The sequence below is a fragment of the Argentina silus genome (genome assembly GCF_951799395.1).
Source record: "Argentina silus genome assembly, chromosome: 11".
In the NCBI taxonomy this organism is placed as follows: domain Eukaryota; kingdom Metazoa; phylum Chordata; class Actinopteri; order Argentiniformes; family Argentinidae; genus Argentina; species Argentina silus.
This window is the reverse complement of record NC_139665.1, coordinates 11,607,779-11,628,814: the sequence shown is the minus strand read 5'-3', so window position 1 is coordinate 11,628,814 and position 21,036 is coordinate 11,607,779. Positions and strand designations below refer to the sequence as shown.

Below are 21,036 nucleotides of genomic sequence, written 5' to 3'. Positions count from 1 at the left end.
GACAGTCAGGACGAACTGTGCCGTGACTCGTGTCAGAAGTGTTCCGATCTGACAGAAATGAAGTGTGTTTTTAAGAGCCTAATGAAAATGATTGTAAAAATAACTATGATAGTGGCTTATACTTATGACACGGTCCTCCAAAGGACAGCAGTTGTATGATGATTAATTACGGTTATTGATGATACCAAGAATAGTACTGTTATATTACTCTACTTTTGCAATTATGATTAATTACTACTTTAGTAATGATTGCCAATCATATACCCTAGTTAATCAAATTTGTGTAAATATTATAACAGTGATTTAGATATTTCCATGCACTTTAGATCGGCTGTATAAATATAATTATGTATTCAAAATATGCACATTTTTCATTTGTTCATCTGTAAGACGTTGCTGATGCTTACAGATAACATATTATTGATTGCATCTGTAATCTTATATCATTCAAGTAAAACATTTTTTTAAATTATTTTTTGTGTTAAATTGACAAATTCAGATAACATCAATGAATGTTCTGAATTAAATAGTTATTTTAAAAATATTATTTAAAATGCATGAAAACAAAATGGTGACATGTAAGTAAGCCATCATCAATTAAGTGCATTAGATACGTCTTAACTAAATGAATCAACCCATTTTGCGGCTATAGAGAAGCCCAACTCTATGCTATTATTGTAAGGTGGGGCGAGTACTGTACTGCGCGAAGTAGCCACCACCTAACCGTTTCCTTGCAATCGGCCTGTTTCTTTGTAATGTAGTTCCCTTTCTAACAGACAGGTGTCTCTAAAAGTAATGACAATTAAATGCAGAATAACAATAACGTTGCCTTTACGTGACCTTGGTCCTCCACATTTATATATATATAACTTATTACGGTGATTGGTGATATCATTAATGAATTAATACATGTTACTCGCATTTAGCAATTATTTACTACTTCATTAAGGATTGTCAATACCCTTGTTCAGCACATTTTATTTTTGTCTTTCCATGAAGTATAATTGTGTTGTTATTCTGCTGTATATCATGACCAGGCTAAACCAAAAATCATCAATGTTTAGGAATATTGTATGTATGTGTCAGAGATCAGCGGTAGGGCCGGCTCCAGTCCGGGATTTGCTTTTGGCCCAAGTGGAGAGGGAGAGTACACTCTTTCCTTCCTCTCCTTTGTGTGTGTGCTGTGCGATCGTCAGTCGCTCCCCCGGCGAAAGCGTCTCCTCACAGAGTGCAGAGAGGGAGTTGCATTCTTGGCAGAGGTTATCGATAGGGCTCTTTTCACCCTTCCAGTTGTACATTGATTATTTTGGAGTCATGTCCGTAGGCATTGAGTCTGGGTTTTCGAACGACGAGGTGCTGAATATTCGTTTTCCTCTACACCGCGCGTGTAGGGATGGAGACGTCGGTGCTTTGTGTTCGCTACTTCAGTGCACCACAAACCAAGCTGACCTCATCGCGGAAGACTCTTTTTATGGATGGACTCCGATTCATTGGGCAGCACATTTTGGAAAGGTATGTATCAAACCAAACATTGAGATTTCATTGGAACCTGCTATTTGTCACACACGAGAAGTATGAATAGAGAGCTACAACGAACATTTGAATGATGCTCATGCTTGACTGAGAAACACTTCAGAGCCATGCCGATGGCTATGGGGCTATCGGTCTCTGGCAGCTCTCTAAATTACCAGACCCTTAGTCTACTATATAGGCTTATCTATTATGAGAATCACATCTAGTTTATATTACAATTGAACAATGCATGGTGTATTATTGTGAGATTGTCTGGCTGTGCAGCTGTTAGCAGAGAGAGATGTCTCTCCTGTTACCATTTCTCCAGTAGCACTTTTTTTCGGGAAATCTAAAATTATGAGCCTACGGCTTTGTATTGGTCGTGCGTGCTCCAATGGCTATCAACGCGCCAAAAATAGTTGCATTGCACACAACTGCGCTGTATTTCTATTTGACCGTAAACGGCAAACGTGTGGTCAGTGCACTGATTGTACAAACCACATTGCCAAAACATTATGCCGCCAACTTTTTGTTTGTTTGTTTTGTATGACATTTCCCCATAGTTTGATGCACGGGCGTTACCTCCCAAGTTTACGTGTTTTCATATTTTTGCCAAACCCCATTTACTTTAGAGGGGGTACGAGAGAGAGAGAGAGATACATTATTGGAACAGAGCGGCTTACAACCTTTCTGTGGGGTTTTTGAATTTCTCACTCAAAGAGAGTGAACTCTTTGGCTCACTACCACACTGACGTAGTACATGACGGGTACGTTAATCTTCAACTCAACTTCCTCATGCTTGCTTGAAGCATCAACAACCACATGCGTACTAGAAGGGATACTATATAGCCCTCCTTGTGATTGTTTTGGCGCAAGGATTAAAGCCTCAATGGCAGACATAAACCCCTTTCTACATGTGAGACTTGAACAAGTTATTAAAATGAAAATGGCACTTAGTTTAGGCCTAACTGATAAAGATTGGTTGCTTGGCTGACGCAGACCAACGAGCACTGCACCCAAGCCAGACAAAAAGATTGGTCCTGCACTGGTCCATTGTAAGTGGCTGTAGCTTGGAGAGACACAGTAGTGTCCTTAAAAAAAGAGAGAAGAGAAAATGGAGAAAAAAGAAAAAAAAATGCTGCCCACTGCCATACATCTGCTGAGTATTTGTTTTTCTTCAAACGGCTGCAGCTGCAGTGTGTGTGTGTGTGTGTGTGTGTGTGTGTGTGTGTGTGTGTGTGTGTGTGTGTGTGTGTCATTGGCCAGGTTCTTCTGTGTGAGGTTTTGTCTGAGGAAAGTTCCACAGATGTTTGAAAGGGGGGAAGGAACAGGGCTAGGAAAGAAGGAGAGGGAGGGCGTGAGTAGACTGTTAGGCTTGTTACTATGGTGTTCAAAGGCACATGATTACCATTGCTGCTACATATCTGTTACACTTGACTGTACATGCACAGATGAGAACTCATTAGTCAATGTGCGTCAGACACAAAATGTCTTTTATTTACCAATTGCTGCTGCTTCTTTATAAACTATACAGAACCCTGTCAGACCTGTCTTGAAATGGGAGTTAAGCCTAAGTAACTTTTCAACTGGGTGTCACACCTTTATCTTTGATATGCAACCGCCAGACCACAGGTCGTCGCTGACAACTTTATCTGGTTAATGTTAATTTTTGTTTTCCAGGGAAACACTGTCTCCCACCAAAACATCACAGGGTGTGGTGTGTCGTGCTGACACAGTAACCAGGCTTGGACATGAGCACAGTACAAGTGGCAGTTATAAGTCTCACCTGTGCCTTATAGGTGTTCTCTTTTTGAATTCAGGCTTAGGCCAAATGCACGCCCTTTACTGTGTTTTTAATTGTTTTCTGGTATGAAACTGAACTGAAACTGCTGTGATCGATGGATACTGTGATGGATTTGTGGATCGGCTGTGTGTACTGTCAATCATTAACTGAACCTAGCAGACACTCTTCTCTATTTGATTGGTTCAGATTAAGGAGCCGTAAAGAGTCCTCCATATATTGATTATCTCTGTCTCTCTCTCTCTCCTCACTCACACACACAGCTGGAGTGTGTCATGCGCCTAGTGCAGGTGGGCAGCGAGGTCAATGCCATGACGACGAGGTTTGCCCAGACACCTGCTCACATTGCTGCATTTGGAGGCCACCCTGAGTGTGTTCTGTGGCTGCTGCAGGCCGGGGCCGACATCAACAGACAGGTGGGTCTCAACCATCAACCATCTCAACCATCTTTTACCGTTAATGAAAATCACACTCATCTCTAAATACAAAAAAAGATAGACAGATAGCCTGAACAAACAGCATGATTTTTTGTAAACTCATGCCTCTACAGTTTTGTTATCCAAAGATGGTTGATTGTACACTGACAACACAATTATTTTCCCCACGTTTGCAAATGTCCTACAGATACCTTGCCCTGTACTGCCACACCTCTTCTCCATGTGGGCATGTAGACCAAAATGATCCTATAATGGGATCAAGCTGGCTTTAGGTGACAGGGCCAGAGCAACATGAACTGCTCTGTTTGAGGTCCGAGACTTCCACAGTCAGACTCCACTGGTAATTGTGTACTGAGGGGAGTATGGGCATGTTCCAGACTGTCTGCAAAGCAGTCACTGCCACATCTCACAATGCCTGCAATAATATGATATCGAAATTTGATGTCCAATTGTTATGTTGATGGCATGCAACCATTTGTATAATTTGTGCAGTGCAACTGCAAATCTGATGATCTGGAAGGCGCCCAAAGTCAGCAAAGAGTGCCAGACAGACAGACAGATGTGCTTCTCACACAGTTCACATAAGGGTTGCCACTTGCCAGCCTCTGTCTATGCGTCAGCTCTGACTGCACCTAGAGGAAGCGGGCAGGGAAGCTCTGCGAGGGAAATCAGTTTAGGAGGTCATGATTGCGTAACTCTCCACTCCATCCTCTCCCCCGGCTCTTGCTGTGGCATTTGTTTTGTACGGTGAGATCAAGCTTAAATGGGCCGCTCCAAAGTCAGATAACCTCCATAATAAAAATTTAAAAGTCCCACACCAGACAGTTTTGCTTGCTGGCTTTTCCTGAAAGAAATGCTCAACGGAAGCACCGAGGTGTGGTTAGACATTCAGTAACGAGACATTTGCGGAGCTATTTGGCCAGATATAGCTAGGAGCAATTCTCAAAAAAATGTGTTGAAAGGTTGTTTGAATCAGTCGCAAAAAAGCTGAAAAGTTGAAGGGGGTTTGGAGGGTTATGTTTGACTCTAGGTGCTAACTTTACAAACACCTTTTTTTTTGATAGCCAACTCCTTGTCACATCCCGAGGTCGCGATTAACAAATGCTCCCAATAGCGAAAGTGGTCCATTTGCGCTAGCCTTTACCCTCATGGTGATTTTAAACTGACCTCACAGTTATGAATGTCATCATTACTTCATATTTGTGTTCTGTTTTACTTGTTATCAAGCATTGGCGCTTCACATTTGACTGCATTTTATTTTTATTTTTTTACAGTAAATACAGCAACAATTATGTCCATCAATGTTATATTCAATATGTAAGCTCTTTAAAATGCAAAATATGGTATTCTTATGATTCTTATGTCCTGACTAAACACAACCAGTGCATACATTTTTGTGGTATTGATCTAATTCAATGACAGTGTGCACTGTTACACTAACGTCAGCAAATGGACGTCTCTGGACCTCACTCTGGGTACTTTGGTTAGTAATGAGGGCCCGGGGCTTCGAGTGTTAATGATGACCCGAGTGGAGAACATTTTGTTTTAATGAACTACAGTAGACAGACAAACAGAAAGAGAATTATGGGTCAAGCTTAGATGTCTGATCTCATGAAATAGAGCGAGGGGGTGAGTAGAGAGGGATTGTGACGCTACATCACAGCGGGGAACATCACTGCACTATCCTAAAACACACACACACACAGGCCATCCCTCCCTCCCCATCCCTGAATCTGTTCGCTGACAGTGAAGTTATGCTGTCTGACCTACATTCCAGCAGCGTGTAGCAGAACGGTAGCTGGGGGGGGGCGGATTTACTGGCGAGAGTGCTAATGTGTCGGTTATCCATGGCTCCAGGGGGCGCCATAGAGCGGAGTTCAGGAAGAGTTCAGCAGCACCGTCTTAATGTTAGCAGACAGACCTTTTCACGGCCTTCCAGTTTCTCAGATTTCTCCATTTGGATTGCTGTATGTCTGCAGCTGTGCGGAACAGTTTGGTTTTGCTGTGCAAATGAGTTGACTGGCATTACATAGGAATGACGTCCCCTTTGCTGGGACACGCGATGCCTAAAAGGACCATTTCACAGATGGTCACCATGACTCAACAGCATGTTATAAGTGGTCTTTGTTCTCTAAATGGCCAGGAAATATAAAAAAATATTCGCAAATAAGTGAGAAAATTGCGTTTTATCAGAACAGGAAGTAATATGGCCAAATGAAGAAATCCTACAATGAATATAGTGCTTTGTGGCTCCCAGCCAGCCACAGAAGCACGTCGAAGCTAAGATGCATGTTAGCAAACAAACAAGTGATAGAGCCCTGTGATTACATTACCCCCAAATACATCACCCAGGGTAAAATCCTCAAACTAGCAATAGCTAGCAATTGATCTACAGAACCTATTTGGAAGCCGTTTTTACATGCCCACATGTAAAAACAGTGATCTGGAAAACTATTTTGAGGTTAAAAAAAATCAGTGAAGTGTCCCTTTAAAGTGCTGAGCCTATACTGTAGAAATAAATGGCCAACATCAACATTAGAAATGTATGTCGTGTTTAGGCTTTTGTGTGTGTGCGCCTGTATGCAAATACATATTGGCTAACCACAATGCTTGACTTCCATTCTTCCTTTACTGGTTTAGGAGCATGGTTGATCCCCCCTGTATCCTGTACAGTTATTTGTGATGTATTTTGTTTTGTTCCAGGACTATGTGGGTGAGACCCCCATCCACAAGGCAGCCCGGGCGGGTAGTATGGAGTGCATCAATGCCCTCCTGATACAGGGCGCTAAACCGGAGTAAGTCTCCCTTCGCACCATGCCAGCTAAACCTGCACTACCCAAAGCTTTGTTACCATGGCAACAATATTATTGACAAAGGGGAACTTCGCCATGTGGCCTGTGTTGCATTCTGGCCCCTTTTTGAAATCAGAGCAGCTCAGGTGTGAAATTGGCACCATATTGCTCAATAACCATCACATTTGTGTGCCATCTCTGTTCTGGTTTGTGCTGTAGAAATGTCATTTGTGAAACATTTGTATAGAACTAATCAGAGCAAACAGCACAAACAAATCATCACTTTTGTCATTACTGAGTGACTTGAGGGACCAACTTCTTATGCCTGTGACATTCTCTGTTCCCCATTTAATTCTGAAGGAGCCAGATGGCTTTGTAATGAAAAGCCTGAAGTGCCTGATAATTTGGCCAAGGTACTTCGCACCAAATGGCTTTTAAAGGATTTGGGTCTCTGTCGGGCCATAAGCTCATTAGAATTTTGATGGGGGTGCTCCAAATCCTCTTTAGTATGCCTTTTGAGGATGCCCCTTCCAGAGAGACCATCTGAAAGGAAACTTCTTCCTCTGTGTGAAGAACCTTCTTGGTTGGCTATGACAGAGTTTTGGACTTCTCAACCTTCTCAGGTTGGTCCAACCATCAAAACATTAGGAAAACACTGCCTAAATGCACTGCAAAACCATTGCTTCATCCACTTACAATTATGGTCTTACAACAAGAATCTACCCTAACTTCCTTTCCCATCTATCATAGGGGACTTAGATACCTTTATACCTGTCGTATGCATCTAGTGTGTGCAATACATGTTGAAAATGTTGGTGGCGTTCCTCTTCAATAATTCTGCTGCTGTGGTAGTTCTTATTTTATTAATGTTTCTGTTGTTTCAATGTCTTTATAGTTCAATGTAATGCTAATTGTATGATATCAGTGAATGTTAGGTGGAGCATAAGACAAATGCACATTTCCTCTGGATTGCATAGCATCCCTAGAGAATATGGATTTCTCTGTCTTGGATATTGTCATACTATTAAATGGCTTGCTATTTACATTACTTTTGATAATGTTACTCAACAATTATTATGCAGTTTGTGTAATGCAGCTATTGTAGCTCAACACTTCAATTTCAGCGGTGAGAGTAAGTAGACAATCTTTTTTTGTAGCCAGAATCAGAATTATTTTTATTTGGCCAAGTATATTTGCACATACAGGAAATTGACTTGGTGAGGCTGGTGCATGGGCCATAAAAAAAAACTTTACAAAATAGAACAAAGCAATACATTTTGTAGGCTGTGCAAGGCTAGAGGCTGTGAAATGGGTATGGGGCATGTACACTATAAATGAGAATCATTTTAAATAATTATAAATTACACTGTCAGTGCAAATGGATAGAAGCCTGATTTGTTAGTGTAATGAAGGAGATTAATAATCACCACAGATGGTGGCTCCCTTCAGCATTGATAGTGTGTCTCTCCCTTGCCAAAAATGCTCTCCTACTATTTTGAGGATTTGATTAAACAGAATTATATGAGTGCAAGTGGTGTGGCTACATTATTACCATGTTATGAAATTATTGCCTGAGAAACTACCACCACACACTGACTGAAAATCTAATAAAGTCTAGTGATTTCAGTGTAATCTTGGATCACTAGCAAGCACTCTAATTGGATGCTTATCTGATTTGCAGGAGTTAATTGTATGTTCCTGCTAATTGCACAATCAGTTTACAACTGGTAGTTCAGTGTGTTGCACTTTAACACCACACTGAATCCCTCCACTGTTGCATGTGTTTTCAGCTTGATTACAGACATTGTCCCTCATTAATATGGGTTCACAGTAAGGTCGAAAATTTAACTCACTCAATGCAAGAAGTTAATTGGAATTTCATTACTGAAATAAAAAATCCTCACGGAAAACAATGGGCTTTTTTCAGTTCGCTTTTTGGATTGAGTGAATCGAAGTTGAGCCATTTCAATTTCGATTCACTGGTTCACAATCAAGTCCATCAGGCATAATCAACATTTCACTTCTCTTTGACATGTCCTGACACGAGGAGTGTTGTACCATACTAGGATTTGAAATGAAGAGATGTGCATTTGCTCCATGTTCCCTCCTAAACCTGTAAGTGAAAATTAACTGTGAGAAGTTTGGTATTAGTAATGCTTTTAAGGTCTCATTACTGCAAGTGTGTGTTTAAGCATTTTATGTTTGTATCTTGTCATATTTGTCCTTTCTTTGACAGCACGACAGACATTAGTCCTGACTTAGTGACAAGATAAAGGGTATACAGTATGTACTGTAGCAGATTTAGTAAAGGCAGGGAAGCTCATGTTTTTAGATTTTATTTTGCAGTCAAATTTAACATGATCGCGTAACTCTGGGGACTTACAATATGTTTCTTTAATGTACCACTAATCCAGGGTCACTAAACGTTTTTTGTCTCACGACCCCAAATTGACAAAGAATTTCCTGGACCCCAACAACTTGATTGCGGGCTATTTCAACACATAATAATGACGTCTAAGTGTATTCTAATCGATCTAAAAGATGCTCTAATTGGTTGGATTTGAACCACAAAACATGGCAATATAGGATCAAAATATAAATGTTTATAGTTTATCAATTCATAGAGGTTAGTTTGATTTTCTCAGGGTCCCAACCCCAAGTTTGGGAACTGCTGCACTAATCATAGGGAAGAAGACATTACTCAACTTGTATTTTTCTTTGAATACTAGCCTATCACTTCAGAGCTTCACAATTTGAACAGGAATATACACTCATCGAACACTTTATTAGGAACATTATGCTAATACTGGGTACGGCCTCCCTTTGCTCTCAAAACAGCCTCAACTCTTCGTGGCATTGATTCCACAAGATATTGGAAACATTCCTTTGAGATTCTGCTCCATGATGACATGATTGCATCACGCAATTCCTGCAGATTTGTCAGGTGCACTTTCAAGCTGTGAATCTCCCGTTCTACCACATCCCAAAGGTGTTCTATTGGATTCAGATCCGGTGACTGGGAAGGCCACTGAAGAACACTGAACTCATCGTCATGTTCATGAAACCAGTTTGAGACGACTTTTGCTTTGACATTGTGCATTATCATGCTGGAAGTAGCCATTAGAAGATGGCTAAATTGTGGCCATGAAGGGATGCACATGATCAGCAACAATACTCTAATAGGCTGTGGCATTCAAGCGATGATTGATTGGTATTAACGGGCCCAAAGTGTGCCAAGAAAACATTCCCCACACCATTACGCCACCTCCCCCATGAGAAGGTGTGCAGGTGTTCCTAATAAAGCACTCAGTGAGTGTATTTCGATGGCTTTCAAAAGCTTGGCCAACTCTCTAGTTAATTGTCAGTGATCTTAATTTTAATCGACAGTGATCTGATTTTGTTGAGATTCCCCAGACCAACTGAGCTACGTTACCAGAGTGCTGTAGCTTCCCTGTAAATCCGAAAATAGGCTATTTTTACATTTTTCACATCACAATTGGATATTGCTTACTTCTTTGGCACAATTAGAATTGATTGTTAGTTAATGTCTCTGAAAAATGTAGCTATCCTTCCTCATGACACATTCAATCAGCATACAGTAGTGTCTGTTACTGAAAATAGACTTTTGATTTCTCTTGAATCCCTAACCAACATGACTAAAAAAAACTTTGGCTATCATCCCAAGAGACGGTTAGCATACTTCACGTGCAAAGCCAGGAGGTAAGGTATTTTTTCTTCATCATTTGCTCCTCTTCTTGTGTTCTTTTTCACATTCGTCTTTCGAATAGAAGACTGGAGAACATTTAGTTTTCATCTTTTGAACCTTTAAAAAGAAAAAAAAAGAATCTTCAAAAATCGTCTCAGGGTTTAGTGTTGAACTACTGTAGTTTGTAAGGAGCTTTTTTTGTGTCAATATGGTTTAAACGGCTCCCCACCCTAGATGATGCTGCTTTCTCTGGAATGGAATCAAAAGGCCAAATGGAGCATTTGTTTTATTCCCACATTGAGTTTGTTTCCTGATGCCACCTTTGCCCCACACAGTTTTGTCTTAAAAGCCTTGTAGACTTGGGTCTCTGCTCATTCAAGAAGATTTGGAGGAATGGGCTTGGTTCTTTCAAGATTCCTCCTTGGGTCCTATTCGGTCTTTGTTGCTCCCAGCTCAAATCCCAGCGGTTCCCCTCCGTGACCAACCAGGTTGTTATTGTTAAAGACAATGTGTTCTCAGTGACTTACCTGGCTAAATAAAGGTTAAATAATCCAACTGTGGTACACCTAACAGAATACTTCTCTTCAACAACCAATGTTGTGTGCATTAGTGATTTGCTAATCCTATGCCCTGTCTCTTATTCCTAGTTCAATGGTTCTTCCCTTGCTTGTCTAGAACTTCCTTCACGGCCATTGGTTCAATCTTGAATTCCGTATGGTATAGCCTACTTAACCACTGATGCCATCAGCTCTTAATGCCTTTATGTTGTGCCAAGGTCTTGCATTATGTTCAGAAAACAGGTCCTCTCCATCCAATCTCTTGATAATCTATGCTTTCTGGTTCTAATTCTGCTCTTGTCCTGTGAAGAAAGATTAAGATTGTAATTTCACTTTGGTGATGGTCTTTCCATAATTTCTACCGCCTGACTTGTGTGGATGTTTCACCCGGACTGGTGCAAAACGCCAGCAATGCGTCTTGGCTCTGCATTTTTCCTCAATTTAACACAAAAATCTCCAAATATCAGAATGTCCCTGTTTATTCCAGCTTTCAACTGCCATGGCATTTGCAGGAATCAAACAAATGTTTGTATTAACTTTCAAGAGAAATCAAATGCATAGCTCTAGATTTACTTCGCTCCAATTTTCGCAATCTAGATTTATATCTACGGTCGTCGTGGTCCTTCAAGTGTGCGATTTCTTTTTGTTATTTTGAGTTAAGGCTTTTACTTTTTTTTTTGTTCAGCTCTAGATTCATGTTAACATTTCCAATTGGCCATTATTGACTGCTGTATTGGTTTTTGTTGTTATTTTTTAAAAAGGTTTTATATCATGAGCTTCCAGCCTCCTGTATTTTAGAATGTTTCACGGTACAGTCAGTGAAGGCGCAAAAATACACAGTTCTGTTAGCATAGCTGTAGTTATGTGAGAGTGATTTAGTTTGTAAGGGTGGAATCCTAACTCTCTGTCCATGTGCGTAAATCTTGCATTCATGTCAATAGGAAATTTGCACAATGATACAATTTACGCACACAGATTTCGAGTTAGGATTCTATCCTTAGTGTTTAAATCTGCAATGATGTACACAGGCTAACAATGATTCATCAATGTATCCATGTTTATGTAGGACTAATTTACTGTTTTGAATGTTTCAATATATTTTATTTAGATCTGTTTTGAAGTAATTTGCTACCTTTTCTCTAATGAAACGGCCATCCTTAGAATCTAATGTAAAACAATTGTACTGTTACAAAAAACAAAACCCCTACACGTTTCGATGTTTTGCAGCTATTGAATTTGAACATTACTTGATTTTCTCAAGTAATCCCAGAAAGGGGGAGCATTCCAAATAGGCACTGCAGAATCTGCCACAAGTGCTTCAGCGAACATCTTACAGTTGTGGCATTGAGTGTTCTCACTATCGCTTCCTACAGTTTCTACACACTGGCAAACTGTTGAGGTATTTCTTGCAGTGATTGGTTCTCATGCTAGGAGAGCAGTTCTGTTAGTTATGTTTAGACCTGCATGCTTTGCTTATACCTAATTGTTAATCTAATTCAGATACTTGCTAACTAACCATAAGATGATTGTCCAAGCCCAGGACTTAGAAATCAGAAATAGTGCAGTCTCAATTAAATCATTAGTATGTATACTATTGAGTCTGAGAGTGGGAGGAGCTAGTCAGGGTGGAATAGGATGATATGACTTTTCTGACATTAGAAGCAAAACATATCAGGAATAAGAAGAAAAATAAATGCTTCAAACATGATCTGTCCTAACTGGCTATGTGGAAATGTTTTTGAAATCCTATTGATCTCAGATCAAATTTTGCCAACATAGATTTCATAGCTTTCAAACCATGACAGTTTTTACTCTCAATGCCAGACAAGCGGTTAACAGTTTGACAGGATTTTAATTCCATAGACGCAATCTTTGTCATTAGAAAAATAAAAAAGTATTATAAACATAAAGTGTCCTGACAGAAGAATCTTGTTAATTAAAGGCCTGCCCTTTTAAAAGTCTGACTAATTGAATGACCACAGTATACTCTGACGCAAAGTTTACCAGGCCTATATCCTCTGCAGGATGTTGTACAGTATACACAGGCATGTATATTTATAGAAAGGAAAGAGTTGCTATTGGCCTTTGTAAAATCCATATCCTATTGATGGGGCTTTCCAAGGACCCCGCTGGTATCCAGATGTTTGTTGTCTAAAGTTTTTATTGGTTTCATCCTGGAAACATCTAAAAAGCTGTTTTGATTGAATAGAACCCCAAGTGACTATAAATCATAGTATCTGATTTATTTTGAGCTCGGCTTGCACCACCCTTGTAAGGACAATTCTAACCACATTGCTTTGTTTTGTTTTTAGACACTTTCCCTTTGGCAGAGTTGGTACTTTGTCTCATCATTACTTAATATGTGGGGATTATGCATGATGAGATGGTTGATAATTTAGAATTGTATGTGAGAATGTTTCAAATATTCCTATCATATTGATACATCTGATTTTAGATGCTCCGTGTAGTTAAATCGGTGGTGGTCAGTGTTATACCAAATTTGCTACTTGTTGCAGAACATTGTTTCCAGTCGTGTGAATACCTGGAATGCAACGATAGCAAACCCATTGCACTGACATCTGATTGGTCAAAGAACTGGTGGTACAAAAACTAGACCTTTTTCAAGTTCAGTTAGGAATTCTATGAAACTCTCAAAGGTGATTTGTTAGTAATCGCAAAGGTTAGTTCTAATGTCGAAAGAAGATGTTTTAAATGATAACCCTCACATTTAAATGATAACCCATAACCCTATAAATATATTCATCAGTACTATATCACTGTGTACAATAGCTGAAGGCCAAAATAGGTGTTGGCTCATGCCTAGTTGCTAAATACCCGTAGGTTGTCTGGCATTGAGAGAGGCTGCCTTCTTCAGATGACTCGCCAATATCTTGCAGTCATGAAACTTTGGAATTCAGATCCTGTTTGGAAGCATTTTATTTTCAAGTAGGGGGGTCACTGAATAGGTCATCTGTTAAAAAAGTGATTGCTACTAAATTCTGTACTTTTAACGAAATGCATATTGTTCAATTGTCTGAGCTTTTATGTTAAAGTCTAAGAATATGTTAGACTTATTAGTCATAAGTCATCTGAATTCATGAATGATCAATCTCTATTACTAATCTAGCAGTATTAATAGCCATATGAATGTCACTCTATGGGTTGATGCACCAGAAGTTTATAACAAATAGATAATAATAAATGAGTCCGTTTTCAGACTATAATCTGTTGCATAATATAAGCCTAGGCCTGCATATATATATATATATATATATATATATATATAGCTGATAATGCATGAGCAACATGTACATTTGTTGGTCGCACTTTAAATTGTTGCCCCAATACTGTGTAGTAACCCTGTAATTACTGTAATAACAAAATGTTTTAAATTAACTTTGTATTAACATTATGCTGTTACATGGTAATTGTTGTGTAATTGCATAGTAATGGAGATAAGTGGTTTTGTGGTATTACATAACTGGACAAGGGACATTCTTATTCTACTTGTGTAGTAACACAAACCGCTAAACTTAATTACCTTGTTAGCAATTACAGCGTAACTACACAGGCATAGGGGCAGGGTTTTGTGAAGTGTTACCGATCTGTTAGTGTTGATATGTCTAGTTTTGGTGGGCACTTAGTGTCTCAACATTCCTTACTCAAAGGACAGAAGCAACCGCCAGCAGCAGAATACCTCTACCTCTAAGAACCAGATGTTCTGCCCACAGCACAATTCGGGTGCCAAATCCCCCTGACACAAAACAAATTTGATATTTACCACCTGTTAATGTAATTTTCTTGGCGTGTTTTTTAAAGGCAAGGCCAAAGGAACTGACGCACTTTCCTTTTGGTTGCAATAATCTACTATAGGATGGTGAGTCTAGTTAGCTATGAATGTAAAGGAACTTTAAAATTCTTAATTGCCAAGATGAAGAAAAACACTGCACATAGTATTGTATCTTGGATGTACTTTCCAAAGCATGTATTAAAAGCATTCAAAACTGCCTCTTATTATCAGAGTTTATTGTGGTGCACAACCCAGAGTGATGTGATATAGTATTTTTGTACGGTATGTTAAGATGAATAGTCTCTGGTTACAAGTAGGGAGGCCCTGCCTCATCATACCAGTACATGGAGAGAGACTAACTCCAGGTTTTTGTTCGTTCATGAATTCTGATCACAGTGCACACACTGCAGCAGGAGATGGTCAAGCCCAATGGTGTACATGCCCCAATCCTTGATATGTCAGATGTAAAGAGTCCATTTGCTTGGGTGATAACCTGTATCCCAGCTCTTTGATTTCTTTCACATTATCCATGACTTGCAAGAACTGTAGGTGACAGAATCTGTACTCCAGTTCCTTAACTGTGACTTGACAAGTCTGCTTTGTGGCTGTTGTAAACATTCTGATTAACGTCTTTACCTCCTCTAGTCTGTTATTCGTATAGACTGAAGATCACTCGATGTCTTAAAGACCATCTAAGGCCATTGCTTTTCCTCAGATCTACATTCCAGTGATGCCATCTGTTTCCCTGGACCTGGTCCATTTTATCCAGGATACTTGAAGAACTTGTCTGTACGCCTCCTGACATCGTGTCTTCAATGGACCCATGGAAACAACTTTAACTCACTCTACCATCTTCTTTATCTGTCATCAAGCACATCATGTAGATATGGACTTTGTGAAGCTCATTGGCACGACATCCTCTTAGCCAGAAACTGAAAATAGAGACAATTAGACCACACCGTATAGGTTAAGAAATCTTCCCTAGTGTCTGATGCTTTTGATTGTTCGTGTTGAATGAGAAGAAATTTGAGTAAGGACCATTATATGTAGACACACATTCTTCAATAGACAACAAGTTCGCTAGGTCTTTAGTATAGGAACGTCATCTTCAAAGGATCATGTTTTCTGCCAAAACTTGCCAAACTGACACTGTGGCCTCAAGAGTGAACTAGGCCCAATATATCAAGTCTTTCTTTTGCATGATCTGTTCATACAACATACTCCTAGTCCACGTGGTATGGAACCTCTTAGGAGCCTCTACCTTTTATAGCCATACAGACTCTACACACAGTGTAGCTTTCAGAAAAGACCGAAGCTGAAGACCTTTACCTTCCTCTATTTACCTGCTTTTTAACTGGTTTCAAGGATTCACGTTATGTCTTCTTTCCTCCTATCATATGATGACTTCTTTTGAAGTTGTTGAACTTCAACAGGTAATTCTGAGTACCCAATTTTTAAGTGGAACTACGTTCTGTAGTACGTCTGTCTTTTGAAGTTTTTGACGTCTTCTAAAAAGCTAACCTCTTACAGACATTTTATTTTAAGTCGGGATAAAGGTTATAATGATTGTAAAGAAATTAGTTTGCCTCTCAATTGGCATGTTTAATGCTATCCATCATTGGAAGTTGACCATCTCCTGTTGCAGTGTTTGTCTCCACATGAGAGATTTTTATTTCTTTATTTTCATTTTTATTTCAGGATATAATTGGATTAGCTTGTCTGACACTCACAGTGAGGACAATGATCATTAGGATGACACCAGAAGTAGAGTAGATTGGGAAAGTTAGATAGGTGGCTGTGTGACTTGTCTTCTGCATGCTAGCTTTAGTGCATGGACATCGCTAACAGGGTCCTCTCTCACTGCGCAGCTTAAGGAACGCAAATGGCCTGACTGCTGCGGACTTGGCCCATGCTCAGGGCTTCCGGGAGTGCACCCAGCTCCTCTCCAACGCTCAAAACCATTTCAACCAGCTCAACGGTTTCCATACCAACGGGGCACTAAATAGCAACCGTTCCCTCTGCCAAGGTCGGGGCCTCCTCAACGGGGTAGCCAATAGAAAGAGGCTCATGGACGACATGGAGCCTAACCACATCAAAAAGGCCAGAACTGATGGTAGGGGATTGTGATAAATTGTGTATCTGAGCTTGAATACAAGTGTGATTTCTACTCTTTATCCCCCTATCCCAAATCACTGTATTTCTAGACACATCAAAACTTAAAAGTAAGAAAAAAATGTGTTATGCATAATGTTAACATTAAGGGCCGGTTTCCCGGACACATATTAAACCAAGTGCTAGACTAAAACTATCTTAAATGAAGGTTTTTCATTGAATGTGCAATTGAACTCAGAACATTGGTTCATTTATATCTGTGAAACCAGACTGAGCTTATTAACTGAGCTTATGAATGTCTGAATGTCCTTCCTCAGGTATGGACCTGCCTGCGAGGATGCAGAACGGATGTGGAGTGGAGTTGGAGAGCATGCACTTGGAGTCTGCACCAGACCCACTCTCAGGTGGGACAGGGCCTGTAACGTGTGGGCTCATGGGTACTGAGACACAGCAGGACTGGGGGCTCATGGGTACTGGGACCCAGCAGGATTGGGGGCCCAAGGAGAGCCCCTCCTCAACAGCCCCCAAAGAGCTGGAGATCTCCACTGTGACCTCCATGCAGAACCCCTGCTGCTGCACTAATTCCTACGCCTATTTGTAGTGGCATTTCTTCTAACCCAGTTACATGCTCTGGTGTGAGTGCGTGTGTGTGTGTGTGTGTGTGTGTGTGTGTGTGTGTGGCTGAGTGTAGGCTACTGTAATATTGAGTAGTGCACAGCAGTGGACATTTGTTTAGCTTTGCGCGTACTAACAAATGTATTATTTATTTCCGGGTGAGGTCGCATTTGGTCCTATGCAACCGCGACCAAAGCGATTTTGACAACCCTGGTCTAGATGTGTAAATACCCATATCTATGCATGAAATACTTTGCGTGTTGCAAACGTATTTGAATGATTTCCAGTAATTTGATAATTCTGCATGACATCATTTGAACCACAGCAAATTTGCCCCTTACTTTGAATTTTGTTTTGCATAATGGTCTTTGTCCTTTGCCATTCACAAATTGACACAGGCCATTACTCTGTGGAGATGCTGGTTATATCCACAGCCTTTTGAGTCCCTTATGTTATGGGAGCTAGCTATGCAAGGGCAGAATCCTTACTGTGGTGGACTAAAACTACTGTATACTGTAGGGCCTTAAATGAAAACGTCCTCCTGTGGCTGAGGACAAAGTAAGACTTCTCTCCAAACATGATTGGTTTTAAAGAGGGCAGTGATGAGCTTATGAGGTTATGGACCAAAGAAAATAGTGTCCAGCTTGACTGATCGCATGGCACAAGCAGCGTGTTGTGACATAACATTATTGGAATTAACAAATAATTATTTTATTTTTCATCCCAAGTCCCCCCCTTACATTTTCCCTTTCTGACATACCCGATTTGACACACACCCTATTTGATCTCTATGGCCTAAGCAAATTAATATCTAGACAAAATTATTTTATATTTTCTTCTAGGTGTAGATGGTGGAAATGTTTGTTTCTAAGAATCCTCATGGTGCTTATGTTTGCCTCTCTGTTGAGCCTGTGTTCAAATGAGGCCCAAAGGGCAGACTCTCCTGAGTCCAGACTCTCATGATTGTAAATTTAAAGGGAAGCTATAAGTGAACTTGTTTGTATTGTGTCAAGTTGACCAGTTGTGTTTTATTCAGTTCAATAAAACATGCTGAGGCAAATGGCTTTGTAATGAAATGCCTGAAGTGCCTGATAATTTGGCTGAGGTACTTGCAAATGGCTTGTAGTTTATAGTTTATTAGGTGAAAGCCTCTCAAAGGGAGACCGCAACATGGACTGCTATGATTAAGCTTTTGTGCCGGGACACTGTATTTGACGAACAGTGGCCAATGATATATTTTGTAATCAATCATCAACTTTATATTTTGTTAGTGTGAATCCATTAAATGGTTAATCATCTTAAATTCCAATCTAGTTTGGCTTGGAGTGTGTGTTTATAGTAAATGACCTGGGATGTGTGCGTGTATGAGAGAGAAAGAGTGAGTGTGTGAGAAAGAGAGGGAGATTATACATTATCACAGAAAAATACTATAATTAACCTATTTGATGACCTTGAAGTATGCAACGGCATGTATAATTATGCTGAAATAATTATCTGTCTGATAAAAAGTAATTCTGTCATATTCAAGGGCTTATGTAGTGAAATGGTGGTGATTCACTAATGTTGTGTGACATCTAGTGGCCTTAGGAAAGACTTGCAGATCACTGACAAACTCTCTGGTTGATGTATGATTTTCAACCCTGAGATATGTTCAACTGTAATTTCTTTCTAACCTCCATAAAACAACAATTTCAGTAGATGACAGTAACCTCTGTTGAAGGAAAAGTAGCATTGTGTAAGCACATGTATCAATTATCCATTTTAGTATCCACTTGGTTCAGCACACAGTCTTTTGAAAACGGAGCTGAGCCACAACAGCAAACTTTCATTAGAATCGGAAAATGACAATAACAATGACAAAATCCAGAGGCCAAACCACTGTTTTGGTGTTAGTCACCTTTTTCCACAGCCAGGCCGCAATTGCTGCTTAAACATCCTGTTATTAATCTGTCAAGTCAAATGTGTCTTTATTTTCCTTGCCATTTTTCCTGTCTCCTGTCCTGTACCGTACCATCCAACATTGAATGTGACCCATGTCTTGTTTTAAATGACAGATGACCTTATAGCCACAGCTCTGAGGAACGGGCAGGGGCCACAGAGGACTATCACAACCAATGGTTTCTCCACCAACGGCCACTGCCACATGTCACCTCACCTCAACGGGGCCAGTGCAGCACTCTCTAATGGATTCTCTGCACCGTGGGGATCTCAGCCCTCCACTGAGAATGGGCTGACTTCCAGGCTACCCAATCAAGGGGCTGAGCCTGAGGAGACCCGACGGCGTTCGGCTGACATGTGCGGCTCGCTGCACCTGACTGGGAGCCCCAGCAGCTGCGTGTCTCACCGGCCCTACTGGGGTGCTATGGCGACAGACCTAGGGGACACCCTGCACTACGGACACTACCATGGTTTTGGCGACACAGCAGAGGACCTGACCGACGCCAGCCGGCTAGAGCACAGCACTAGTGTGCGGGCTGAGCAGCACTACAACCAGGCCGTCCTCAGCACCATGCACCTGTACCACGGGTCCTAAAGAGGAAAGGCTAGCCTCCCAGGCCCTCCATCCATCTGCCTGCCCTCGTGGGGCCCCCTCTGTGTGCCCTTAGCCGTCCGCCTTAAACCCAACGGTTACCATGACTTCAATGTTGCACTGAGGAGATGGAAGAGCAGAGGGAAAAGGGGCAAGTGGGCCTAATAACCAAAGGGAAGAAATAGCATTGTCTTTTTTTAAATTTTGTGTTTGAAATCAACTGTATGTTTGTTATAGAAAGAGATGTGATTGTGGTAAAAGCTGGTTCTAGTTTGTCTGGTGATGATATTGCATGAAATGCATTAGTTTGTTATTCAAAGGTGCTGGTTATTAGAATTCTATGAGTGATGATAAAATATGCTGATGCCTGATTCTTAGATGAAAGAGATGATGATCTATGTTTGGAATGTAGGTTTTGTGCCGATTATTGCTGGTTATCAATGGCACTAGTTGATCAAAAAATATTATTGTGTTTGCTTTTTATACTCAACTCTTTGTTTTATGTTGTCCAAATGAACTCAATGGCAGTACAAATGAACTCAAGCTGTAAAACAGTATTTGTCATGGAGGTGCTATGTAAATTGACTTATCACAGCTCCTTTGAGATACATTTTTGTGTTATCTCATGAAAATAAAATGATCAAATTGCATGCTTGAGTGTGTTTCACTTTTTGTTCCTAGCTTCAATGTATGTCATTTGTATGGCAAAACAAAATATAGACACTCATGCTTTCTTAGTTGGGAATGACATTGGTGTCGTAGGCTGTTTATTATGAAGAGGCCAGTTTCTACAGCATGGGCAAAGTTTGATTGGAAAGGTAGGTCAGACATGCAAGTGAATGAATAATTATAGTGAATTCAAATCTTAAATGGAACTCTCTTTATAAAAGAGTGTACAAAACTAACACTGGAGACAATATCTAACAAGCACAGTCAGTGTGAAATTGTAAATGCTATTCCAAGTTCTCCCCTTATCTCGTGCTTACAGTCCATACAGTACACCCGAGCGTCACCTGTCGCCTCCACATCAAAGACCATATATATATATATTTAAGGGTGTATGGCTGCAGTAAATAGTCAAGTGACATTTGTAATGACATCACTCTAGATTCAGACTCACCTGATATGTATTCTGGAAGTGTTAAAGAGTAGAGTGGTACCAGAGATGTAATGAAATATTTGAA

At 40.3% G+C, this 21,036-nt stretch overlaps 1 protein-coding gene across 1 annotated transcript; it reads left to right on the top strand.

Moving 5' to 3' along the window:
- The first annotated feature begins 1,228 nt into the window (after positions 1 to 1,228).
- ankrd10a (ankyrin repeat domain 10a) lies at positions 1,229 to 20,496 on the top strand. The gene is made up of 6 exons (XM_083680992.1): positions 1,229 to 1,512; positions 3,577 to 3,729; positions 6,454 to 6,545; positions 16,464 to 16,708; positions 17,025 to 17,111; positions 19,377 to 20,496. The coding sequence occupies exons 1-6, from the start codon at positions 1,315 to 1,317 to the stop codon at positions 19,853 to 19,855; spliced, it is 1,254 nt and encodes a 417-aa protein (XP_083537118.1). The 5' UTR covers positions 1,229 to 1,314; the 3' UTR covers positions 19,856 to 20,496.
- The last annotated feature ends 540 nt before the right edge of the window (positions 20,497 to 21,036 follow it).

Excerpts from the sequence above, each read along its gene's own strand:
- ankrd10a (XM_083680992.1), top strand. The coding sequence starts at position 1,315 with ATGTCCGTAGGCATTGAGTCTGGGTTTTCGAACGACGAGGTGCTGAAT. Across the intron at positions 3,730-6,453 it reads GGGCCGACATCAACAGACAG|GACTATGTGGGTGAGACCCC; the intron begins GTGGGTCTCAAC and ends GTTTTGTTCCAG. Across the intron at positions 6,546-16,463 it reads ATACAGGGCGCTAAACCGGA|CTTAAGGAACGCAAATGGCC; the intron begins GTAAGTCTCCCT and ends CTCACTGCGCAG.